Source organism: Protopterus annectens, chromosome 4.part0 (assembly GCF_019279795.1).
Source record: "Protopterus annectens isolate FY-2018-M chromosome 4.part0, PAN1.0, whole genome shotgun sequence".
Lineage (NCBI taxonomy): Eukaryota > Metazoa > Chordata > Ceratodontiformes > Protopteridae > Protopterus > Protopterus annectens.
This window is the reverse complement of record NC_056733.1, coordinates 546,534,238-546,547,245: the sequence shown is the minus strand read 5'-3', so window position 1 is coordinate 546,547,245 and position 13,008 is coordinate 546,534,238. Positions and strand designations below refer to the sequence as shown.

General features: G+C 38.1%; 1 protein-coding gene across 1 annotated transcript in view; it reads left to right on the top strand.

The window, feature by feature from the left end:
- SEZ6L (seizure related 6 homolog like) overlaps positions 1 to 13,008 on the top strand; it is a 3,056,071-nt gene that overhangs the window by 2,059,568 nt on the left and 983,495 nt on the right. The window contains exons 5-6 of the mRNA XM_044068481.1: positions 2,753 to 2,938; positions 5,553 to 5,721. Coding sequence (XP_043924416.1) covers positions 2,753 to 2,938; positions 5,553 to 5,721 — 355 coding nt within the window. The remainder of the gene's footprint in view (positions 1 to 2,752; positions 2,939 to 5,552; positions 5,722 to 13,008) is intronic.

Genomic DNA, 13,008 nt, shown 5'->3' with positions numbered 1-13,008 from the left:
CTCTTCCAGCATCGAGGTTGCTTCCTGAACCCCATTCACATGGGTCACAGATAGGGCTCCACACCCCTATGTCTCAGATCTGTACTCAACTCTTAAGCTTTTTGAATAAACATGTACCTCAAAGAAATGTAAAGAAAAGAGGCAAAATGCTACCCTTTCTAATCACCACTGTGAAGAAATTAGTGTAAAAGTGGATGACTGGAACTCTGCCTGGATGCTTTACAAAGCTAATGGTCCAGAAAAATAGAAAACCTTATAACTTATGTCAGAAACAGATCAGACCTACATACATCAATCCATGGTAGTAGACAACTTTATAAAAGAGGAAATGGTGAATGAATATTTAATCTGATAAAGTTCCTGTCATTTTATGTTTGGAATGAATGTGCTCATTAAACTGTTTTTTTTTTTTGTGGCTTTACCTCTCTTGCCTGGCATTTTTAGACTGGTAATATGCCTAACTGGAGTACTTATAATACCTTCAGAGGTTTTTAGTTGCCTCACATTAAGTCCAACTCAATCTGAGCTGGCTCCTCCAAAACTGGTGTGTTTTCATAACCAGTTATCCACATCTGGAGTATTACTTTATGAAGGTGGAAAGGGAGTGTGTAATGATTTAGACATAATTAAAGTCCGGGAATTGGTTCAGTGTATGTTTATATATGTCAGAGTCAGACGTAGGAAAGCAACATGATTTGCAGAGCAATGATACATTACTGGGCTCAGACATACAGTGACCCTCAAATGCTGTTTTGAGAAGGATAAGGCTTTTTTTCTTATGTTCATAGGAGGTTACTAAGCATGTGGTCCAGGAGACAATTGAGGAGCCTGGCCCAACTTTCCCATTTCCAAAGGGCACTATCAGGTTAAGTGATGTGCTCAAAGTCACACAGTAGCCACATGAAAGCTGAGGGAATGAAACCTTGCACTACAAGTAGTTACTGATTACCAGCCTATAATCTTAAGATGACTGCAAACTGGGGGCCATACTTGACTCTCCGGTTGATACAGACATCCTCCAGAAGGGACTCACTGAGACGGATACCTGGTGTCAAAATCATGGCCTCAAGCTTAATGCCAAAAAGTGCTTAGTCATCCCCTTTGGAAAAAACAAAGTACCCATGAACTACCACATATGTGGTAGTCCCCTAAATACAGAAAATGTAATAAGGGATCTGGGGACCCAAGCAGATAGTAATCTCTCCTTTGATAATCATATTGCCAAGGTGGTTAGAAAATCCTTCTATGTGACCCACCTAATCACAAAAGGGTTGGCATCTAGAACAAAAGAGGTTATTGTGACCCTCTGCTCATCACTCATCAGACCCATCATAGAATACAACGCCCCATTTGAGATGTACCTTACAAGACACCTGCAACAGCTGGAAAGACCACAGAAGTACCTCACCAAGAGGATTACTGCCCTCAAACAGATGCCCTATGCAGTCCAACTGAAGAAACTCCAGCTGTACTCGGTTGCATATCGCTTACTCAGAGGTGATATCTGCCTGACATTCAAGGCCATGTCCAACCCAGAATGGATGGACATGCTCCACTTAAAAAAAAAACAAATCCCCAAGAGCCACATGCTCTAGAGATCTAACCTCACCACAGTGATAAATAGGACGTGCTGGAGGGATAGATTCCTGTCCCAGAGACTCCCCATGCTTTGGAACAGGATTCCAATCTACATTAGGCAGAGCCCCTCAGTAACACTCTTCAAGAGAAACCTTGACGAGTGGATGGGAAACAGAAAATTTACCCTGGGGATCACTGCACTGACTCTGCTGGACAGAGGCACAGGGAACTAATGGCTCTGCTGGACAGAGGCACAGGGAACTAATCTAAGGGGGCGGTGAAAGCCAACACATTCTGGCTAGGCTTATAGATGCCCTCGGGCAGATAGCCTAGTACTTACCTATGAACCTAATCCTTTGTACTATTTGTCAGACTTGACTGTATAATACTTACACTAGGGATTGAACCCAGAATATTTTGCATGCAAATCAGATGTGATAACAATTATACTGGAGAACCGGTTTTCTTCCGGAAGCTTGATAACTCCTTAGAAGTTATATTTAATGGAATCGCTGGAGCTTCAATTTTAGTTAAGTAGTTTGACAGTAGTAATAATTCAATCAAGTATAAGCTAGGCATCTGAAATATCACCCTGTTGAATATATCAAGTGCAGTCACACATGTCATGACAATAATGCATAGATTAAGTGTGCAGAATATTGCAAACATGGAGGCAAAGATTTCTAGCAAAGTAACAGCTACCTTAGGCCAGTATGTGAAAGGTAATGCTACAATGGTATGAAGCAAGCAAGAAGATGTAATATACCAATTGTTGATGGGATATTTCCCATATAAACATTTTTTAACTTGTGCCATTTCTGGTTGGCGGTTCCAGAGAGAAGTACTTGTTTTATAATGAGCATGTTTTTCTGAAACTTGGTGTAGTTGATGACTTTAAAAAGCTTAAATCTGAAAGACAGCAAGGGTAACTTAATCTAAACAGAGGCTGCATGCAGTGGATTGGAAACTGCTAATGATTTCAGTGCTGAAAATTATCCTAGCATAGAATAAGGAGCAAGGAGGCACGCAATACTAGTTTGTGACCTGAATCAACAGAGTAATGTTGCCTTTTTTATAGTCATATAGGTATAATAAAAAGTCTGCTTTAACAGTGTATCTAAATTTAGTATTTTAAAAACTAATAACCTTAATGAGAATATTTTTTAATCTGCAGTTTTTATGCTGAGCTGTGATTTCCCCCGAAGGCCTGATTATGGAGATGTCAGAGTAATGGATTTACATGCTGGAGGAACTGCCCACTTCCACTGTCATCTGGGATATGTGCTTCAGGGACAAAAAATACTGACCTGTCTCAATGCATCCAAACCACAATGGAGTCCCAAGGAACCCACCTGTTTAGGTATTTTTAAAAAACTTGCACTAAAATATAATGGTGAAATATTTTTACTGTAATACTATATTCACCATGCAGGAATATCAAAATGTGATTCCCAGATAATTTTAAATGTGAAGAAGGTTGCAATGTGAATAAATGGTGCCACATAGCTATACCACTCTTAATGGGATGAACCTGTTAAAGAATAACTGGTTGAGAAAATGGTTTTGATACTGATAGGCTATTAAACGTTTATGACAGGTATGAGAGAAACATCTTAGTTATTAATTAAAAAAGATAAAGCTTTTGTTTGTATTATGATACTTGCATGTTAGAAAACTAAAGTTTTTTTTTTTTTTTTTTTTTAATGAGGGCATCATTTCCATCCTTTACAATTATAGCGTATTATACTGTATGCTATTAGCAGGTTCTGGATGCAGACAGCATACCTTTCATTCTCTCAGTATTAATAACTATAGTGCTTGGCCTTCAAAATTCATTCAATTAAAGAAAAAATATGGTACATTTTCTGTATTAAAGAAAAGGTGCCTGTAGGTACATGAACCAGTAAAGGATGTGCTAAGAAAGGTTTCCATAACATTATGTAAATTAATTAATAACTTCTTAATTTATAAACCTATCAGACAGCTAAAAAAATCAGAAAAGCTGTGCTGAATAAGGAGTGTGAGCTAAAATCATATGCAAGATTTGTAGCAGTTTAAAACTTTAACAAACAAGGAAGCATCACTCCTTTGGCAATGATGCCCACAGGGAGCTGTTAAGGGTGCAAAACTGTTGTGAAGCTGTTGCTAAGGAATGTGTTCTAGATCTACACCCCATTAGGTATTGGGTTATAAAATATGAATCTTAGTAATGCTAACCAAGGCTACCAATCTAAAACCTATGGAAGAGAAGAACACATCTGAACACACTTAGTACTGCAATAAAATTCTGGTTAAAATAGTTTCAAGAGGAATTGGAGTATCTTTAGGGCCAGTGATGAAATTTATAAGATTTTAGGGGAATAACCACATTTTGTCTATAAAATAGCTAACAACTTAACCCTGTTTGAAAGAGCTGAGAAGGATTGAGGAACTGATGGTAGGGGGAGGGTATATGTAAATGTGGCTGCTGTAAGTGATATCAATTTATTCTTGAATATGAAACTCTTATTAAGTTAGAACATTCATTCAGTACAATTGCAACTCCACAGAATGGGAATTGTGGTACCTTTGGGATAGTATAGATAGCTAAGTGTTCATTTTGTCTATCTTTTTATGTCAGAAAGATGGAGAAGTCATTTAGGAAAATAGTTTACAAACATTGCTATGACATGCTAAAATATAATGAAAATAATGCATTGTGTAAGCATTCAACTATTTGTTCTAGCTTTAAGAAGTTTAATTTTGCTATTTTAGAAAAAAAAATATGTTAACTTGAGACATGGAGCATGGGAGACTAAGACTGAATATAAGGAACTGATAAAACAGTTTAATCCCAGGGTTATAGTTGGATTCAGCTTAAACAATCATGTTTCAATGAACTTAGTATTAAAACTTTGAGCATCTAAATTGTGAAGGCAACAACATCAAATTGTGTATATAGATATTTTACATATATTATACTGTATCTTACTTATGAGGATATACATGTTTTTATATATATATATATATATATATATATATATATATATATATATATACATATATACATATATATATATATATATATATATATATATATATATACTTTATAATTACATTTATATTTTATACATATATCCTTATAGATGTGCATTTGTACGTTATATATTTTCATATTTTTTTTAAAACTAAAATGAATTCATTAGTAAATATATTGTCAATAATGATTGTAGATGGACTTATGACAAAAATGCTTCAAACAAGCTTTATTTATGTTTTAGATTAATGTATTTTTAAATATAACCATGTGATTTCATAGAATGTTATTTAGCAGATGACTTTGTCCACAAACTAGCTTTGATGAAGTCCTACCATTATTGTTTGTGAGGACAAAATAGTTTAACTTGTGTTACTGGATATAAGTAGAGCTGTTAAATAGAGCTCTTGCATCTGTTTTTTTTTTCTTTGTTTGTGGACCAGATTGTGCACTTTGTTGCTTTTGGCTACTGGAATACTGTAGCCTCCTTTTAAAAACACAGTAGAACAGGACTATCAGTGACTCTGAATTTAAGAATGACTTGTGATCATGGAGTTTATATTATTCTAAATACAGATGTTATGCCATAGCTTTCACCCTGCAGAACAAGAGGTCTGAAGAAGCTAATGTATTTTATTTCAGAATATATATCTAACAGAGGTATTTCATAATGCCATGCACTTGCAATACATTTCAATAGTTAAAAATAAATTACTGGGTAATTAAATAAACTTGATAATGAAGCACAGAAACACACTTAGTGAAGAATAAACTGATGTGTGGGATAAAGTAACCAACCTGAGTTACTTTTCTAAGAAACGTATGTCAAAGATAGTGCCCTCCTAACAAATGCATGCTAGTTGAAATGTTCCATCCTCAGAAAACAGTATTCAGTACTTGAAGGCATGCAATTATTTTCCTATTATGTTTAACAAATTTCTCTTATTATCCTTCCCAGCTGTTTGTGGAGGACACGTGCAAAATGCAACAATTGGGAGAATCTTGTCACCCAATTATCCAGGAAATTATAGTAATAATCTCTTCTGTGTCTGGAAGATTGAAACTGTGGAAGATCAGAAACTTCACCTTCACTTTGAAAGATTTTCACTAAGTGATAAAAAAGACAGGTTAGTCACATTTTAAGTGTCTGATGCATGGTTAACTGAAATAAGTATATAAGAATAATCATACTGCATCACTGCTTTTGTGGATAAAAGGACAGTCACATAATGGGCACACAGCAGTAGTGTAAAAGCAGCATACTTGGCTTGTTCAACTCCACAAATGTCACAGATGTATTAAATGTCAGTTGTTAACAAGAGGTAAACATTCTTTGGTATTACTGTTATGGACATAATTGTCCTAGATAATTGTTATATTGCATGTCAGTGGTTACCCAGCCATCTTGTTCAGTGATGTTAAGACTGTCAGCAGAGTACATACTTCTCAGCTGTCCATTTTCTTTCAGAATGTCCATGATTTTGCTTCATATTTATGCTGTGTCCCTGATTTTATTCTGGTAAATTACTGATTCATGCAACCAGTCAATAATGCCAGATAAAGGGTTCCATAATTCTTATTGTTCAGAAAAAAATATGTTGATGGAAAATCTGCTGTTCTATTAACTTTTTAAGTGAATTAGAGTAATATTTAATACTTGCCCCTGATTTTGGGCCTTTGTTACTCCATGTTAATCCATTATTTCCCGAAAAATACATTACTTTTGGATTTACCTGGAACTCTTTAGCAAAATAAGAGGGAGGTACACAGCAGACATCACACAAATTAATTAAAACAGAAATTTAAATAATTCATAAAATGGCAGTATGGCAGAAGCATAGTTAGCAGCTTCCTTTTACATCCCTAACGTTATAATTGGACCACAAGACTTTATGCATTAGGGAATTATTTTGTTCTTAAAGATAAAGCAATATATTAGATGATAAAAAGCACCATTAATTTACTAACATCTTTGGTAAGCGGTATGCCTCATCTCAACTGAAAGAAGTCTGATTTATTGCATATGGGAAGGAATATAACTTTAATAAAAAAAGTATTATCAGAATCAAATAAGGGTGGGCAAAGGGGGCAGCTGCTCTAGGTGCAAGGTGTTAGGGGGCACAATAGGAAAGAAAAGTCCCTGCATTCTTTTTTTTGTACCTGTATTTTTGAATGTCGGTACAGAAAAGCACTTCACTGCTCTTTGCAGCTGGTAAGCTGTATCAAACCATTTGCTACAAATGTAGCAACCAGCTTTCTATAGCTTAAAAAAAAACAGAACAAAAGTCTTCTTTTTTCCCTTTGAAGAGTTTGGGGTGAAGGTATGGCTTGGAGCACAAACTGCCTTAATGTATATCATTGGTTAATTATAGTTTGCCTTTAGGGAATAACCTATCTGACATAGATTGTTAAGAAGGTAATCCTTTTATCCTATCTGATGACTATGAAAGGATTTTAAGAATGAGACCAGGAAACAGGAAGATAGAGACCATTTTTTTCACATCACTAGCTGAAGCCATTGATAAGTAGCATTAGAACAATGTCAAACCATATGCTATGAATGTTCTACTGTTGAGGTTAGCAACTAAATGGGATCATTAATGTTTATATGGACAGCTGTGGAAGGTAACTACTGGGACCAAAATTTAGTTTCATATACAATGAATTTCTTATCTTTTTTGTTTCTTTCTTTCTTTCTTTGGTTTTTGCTATTTGTAAGGGGTTTGGTACCAAGATATCTAGCTGGACCAAGCCATTTATACTGGAGGACAGGAAAAAAGAAAAGCCCTAGTTTACTGTTGTATTATATCTTATACAAAAATGTTGCACAGAGATACAGACAATGGAATACAGGAAAATTAGAAAATGATCATTTTTGGTAGTAATAAAAGAGCGATAATGGATGACAATTCATCCTATCAAAATAGGATCCTGACTTGCCATAGTAGTATTTAACGACTACCAATCCTTTCAAGGGCAAGGTATGCAATTACCTGACAACTGAAATATCAATCAAGAAACCTAAAAAAATTAAAACAACATAGGATGAGTAGTATTTTTCTTTGTGAAACTCCTCCCTGCACTCTGCACGTGAGGTGGCACTGTCCCAAACATCCTTGCCATACTAAATCTGAGGTCACACAAACATGGATAATGAGGAACAGTCGGTAGGGTATAAAACTGATCAATCTCTCCATCATTGCTTACATGATGTCAGCACAAACTTGAAAAGCAAATATGATAACAAAGCAATGCCCCTCCAAATAACACCACTGGATCCATACTCTAAGCAAACTGTCTGTTCCTTCAGAGAAGCTATATAGTTTAATTTCTCCTTCTATAGGATGAGCACTCAGTCATAAAAAAATCATGAAATAGGACTTAATAAACATTATTATGAAAATAAGTAGTTTTCTCTTAAAATATTGTTTGATTAGTCAGCTTCACGACATAGGTGGATGAAACTCCTACTACAACCCACATGACCCAGGTCCAATCAGGAGTCTAGGCACTGGATAAGATGATAGGAGGGGTAGAAGTGATGATGTGCTAAGCCTGTTTGTTGCTCTCTGAGTATGGGTGACATGATACAGAGGTTTACCATTGCCTGTCCTTTGTCAAGACTGGGAGTTCAAGAGACAGGACTGTGAGGATTATGTGAGATACACCTTACCATGGAGGTGTTGCATGCCATCACAGTGCTTCATTTCGTACTCACACGCAATGCTTGTATCTCAATACATTCAAGAGGATAGGGTTTTCAACATGACACTCTTAAATTGGACAACTGAACAGTGACTGCTTTCTTCCTACCCACTGCACCGCCCCCTCAATTTTTTTGCACTCAGTCTGATGTAGCGAGGAGGCCAGAGAGATATGACACACCAAGTGATGGGTTATTCTGGGAAATGTTTGTATATTGATGGCCCTGAGGTAATGGCAAAGTGATTAGATGGGAATTAAGGACCTGAAATCAGCCATGATCACCAAAAACAACTCAGTATATCAAGTTAATGCATGTGAGGAAGTAATGGGCGTAAGCATCTGCAACAAAAAACAAATGATTTGAATATGCAAAACATATCATCAAAAGCATATATAAAATTCAAATCTAATAAGGTTGTCTAAGACAAATAATGTTCTATAATTCAAAGAACATTCTGTAATATGTCAAAACATGCAATTCTACCAAGCATAGGAGGGTTAAGGCTAACCTGCACACAGACTATGAGAAATATGGATAATGAGGAACATTATAGGTGAACAGACATGTATGGTTAATAACTACAGCTAGGCAAACACATAATGTTAGTAACAGACAGTAACAATACTTAAAATGCATACTTCTAACAAAGAAGTTACCAGCTTGTATTTAGTCAAATATAGTTCCACACAAGCAATGGCATAAAAGCTTTTTGGAAGAAAATGGATACTAGAAGAGGTGAACATGAGCCAAAACATAAATACCCAGAGATTCCTTGATTTTGTCAATGCAAATGCCTTGGACCAGCTGGTCCACACACCCACAAGAGGTGATAATAGCCTGGACTTGGTATTAACCAACATGAGTAACTACTGCAGCATCCCTACCGTGTTATCCTCCCTGGTAAGATCCGACCACAAAGCAGCCATTTTTGAAGTCACCATCTACCCCAGCCCCCACCCCCCAGCTAGGGCAAACAAAAAAAACTTCTCCAAAGCTGATTATAACCTTCTGAGGGAAGGTATAAACAGCTTCTCAGTCCCCTCCCTCTCTGTAGGAACTGGCAGAAATATCCAAACCTACACCAAAGTACTATACAAGCATTTGTATAGCTGCATGGAATCAGGAATACCTGACATGACAAAATCCTCCTCCTCAAGGAAGAGTAAACCTGTCTGCTGGACATCTGCATTAAATAAACGCTATAATAAAAGGAAAAACATGCTATCCAGGACCAAGACGGAGCAGGTGCCTAATTGGAAGCAATCTCTCCTTAGCCTGAACAAGCAAATAAGAGCACTAATGTAATCCTCCAAGGCAAACTTTGAGTTCAAACTGGTCTCATCTACTAAAGACAATCATAAGGCCTTCTTCATATATGTCCGCAATCTCAAAGGAAGCACTCAGATCTGCTCAGAACTGGTGGTCAAGGACACCAATACACAAATGCTGTAGATATGGCCAACCTGCTAGCAGACAGATTAAGTGAAAACTTCACCCCTCTGTCCCCCCATCACTAAATCAGGAAATCTCCAGCACCTGCCCTCCTCCCCTTATCTCTAGGGAGCAAGTCATCACTGTCCTCTCAAAGGCAAAAAATACAGACTCTATGGGACCTGATAACATCCCAGGCTACAGCCTACATGAACTCAGGCAGGAACTTGCAGCAGCACTGGGCACCCTATTCAACCAAAGCCTGAGTACTGGCGTTGTCCCAGCCAAGTGGAGGACAGCCACGGACATCCCTTTGCAAAAAGGTGGAGCATCTACCAATCCAGGAAATTATAGACCCCTCAGCCTATCTAGCCTAGTCTGCAAGGCCATGGAATGGATTATCATGGACCTCATTAACAAGGACATTGGCAACCTCCAAACACTCAATCCCACACAGTTTGGTTTCATCAAGGGGATGTCATTCCTGTTAAACTTGTTCAACTTCTTTGAGAAGGTCATCAAAACCAAAGACGAGGGGAAGATGGTGCACACCACCTACCTTGACATAGCCAAAGCCTTCAATACTATTCCCCACTCAGGTACAATAGATATACTCTCTCAAATAGGCATCATATGTTACCAGATGGGTAGCAAATTGGCTCATTGAGCGAACCCACCTAGGCAAAATAGTGGAATCCACCTCAAGCAGTAGACCTGTAACTACCAGCGTACCCCAGGGATTGGTCCTGGGGTATCTGTTGTTTGGGATATACTTTTCTGAGGTGCAGGCCAAAACCACTGGGATATGGCTGACCATGTTTACAGATTCCTGCAAGCTGGATGCTATCATCAGTTCCTCTAGTGATGTGGGCACCCTCCAAGAGGGTATCACCCAAACAAATGGCGGGGGCCAGAAATATGACCTCAAACTGAATGCAAAAAATACATCATCATCTCCTTTGGGGGGGAGTGACGTCCCCACAAATTATTACATTGATAAGGTCCTAAGCATGCAATCAGTCGTGAGGGACTTGGGCACCCAGGTTGATAGCAACCTGGCTTTTGACCACCATATTGACTCTGTTGTACGGAAAGCTTTCTACATGGCCTACCTCATTAGGAAGGGTATCTCATCCAGGGACAAGGAGATCATAATATCCCTGTATTCTTCCCTTATAAGAACCATTACCATACCCCTTTCAGCATGTACCTCACAAAGCACATGCAGCAGCAGGACAGACCATAGAGGTTCCTTACCAGGAGAATCCAGGGCCTCAGACATCTACCCTACACAGATAGGCTAAAAGCCCTGTCCCTCTACTCAGTCTCATACAGAATCCTCAGAGGTGTCCTCTGTCTGGCATACAAAGCAATCTCAGGGCCCTGCCTTGATAAGACCGCTGCAAATCCGTAAGTCTAGCTCCACTCGAGTAACCCACATGTGTGACCTCAACCTGGTCTGTGACATCAATAGGACTTGTTGGCAGGACAGATTTGTGTCCCAGAGAGTCCCCCTTCTGTGGAACAGACTCCCTCTCCACATCAAGCAGAGTACCTCAGTGTCCCTTTTTAAGTGCAACCTGGATAACTGGATGGGGAACAGAAAATACAATACACGCCTGGGGTTCCACCTGTGTCCCTGTTGGACAGGGGCATCAGGCGTTGACTTGTCAGAACATGGGCTAAATTTTTAGCTAGGCTTGTAAGGGCCTCAGGGTCAATAGCCTAGCAACTTCCTATGATCCTAAGATTACGTAGCATGTAGTAGAAGTTAGTGTAGCTGTATGAAGGTGGACATATTACTGAGAGTCAACTTGTTAAAAGATAGACAATCAGAGGTCACCCATGGGTGAGGAGTCCAGTATCTGCAATCCAATCTGACCATATACAGGGATTATGCATCAGAAAAAGCCAAAACTCTAACGCAGGATTGTTGAGAGTTCAGGTATTTAGACCAATCCTTTCAACTAAATTATTTTATTTCTGAAAACAAAATAAATCCAGTTCCAAATCCTCCTTCAAAACAGAGACTGAATACATAGCATTCCTTTTATAGGTTTTATTGGGGTAACTGCTTTCATCCTTGTAGACCAGATCCAGTTCTTACATCTAAGGCACCTAAAGGACTGCTTCAGAGAGACTGTCTACAGTAGTGACATCTGATATAAGAAATGATTCTTAATAAAGAATGCTATATGCCATAGACAGAAAAGCAGAAAAATATATGAAAAATATACTATAGTTAGTATAAGAATTGAGAATTATGGAGTGATATTCATAACTCATTGTGTGCCATTGATTAGGACTGGTATGCAGAGTATCTGTATACTAAAACCTTTTGCAGTTCATAAAGAGATTTATATAATTATACAAAAATGCCTTGTATGTGGTCTTTGCCCATTGTGTTCTCAATATACATCATCCATACAGCACATTTACTAATCACCCCTCCCCTGGATCATACAAAAATATACACCACCTGCATTCAAGCTGGTTTCAAAGAGGTAATTTATGGGACTCCATCTGTGTACAAGCAGAAAACATGCTGTTTGTGACCACAGTAACATTCCTTCCCCAATGGTATGTTGCTGATATACAACATCTCAGTACTAAAATAAAGCAAGAACTAAAAAATTACTCAGTTGCATAGAAGGAAAACTCTGACAGTAACTGAGATCCATGCTGTGCAGGCAAACCTGCTGCTGCTACAACCATACTTGCCCAGCCTCTCACAGTGATGCTGTTGAGTTCCCACTAGTGATAACTTGTACTAAAGCACCTCATTACCATCTTATGGTACAAAGTAGTGCTCCATATACTGCACTGACCCATCAAAAACACAATTTACTCTGTTGTATACAGTCATTCATGGGTCACGATATTTAACACAGGCATACTAAACACAGTGCACAAGATATATGCATGTTTTAGTGCAGTATGCATCTGAATACCCAGGTCAGACATTAAGTAACATTTGTCATAATAAACTAAGACAGATATTTCAGTGTTGAATGGATTAATAAACAAGAGGTAAGGATAGGCAATATAATAGCAAACCAAACACATAATCACACAAAAACATACTCGGAGGCTCTAAATAAAGATCTGCCTAAGCAGCAGAGACCTCCAAAGCAGACACCCAAGCAACCGCTACCCCAAAACAAAACACGTGCAACACATATCTCACAAAGCCAGTGTGCCGAACAGTCACAGCCCTTAAGACTAAACAACACACCTGATACACTTGTAATAGGTGACTCTATCGTCAGGCACACTG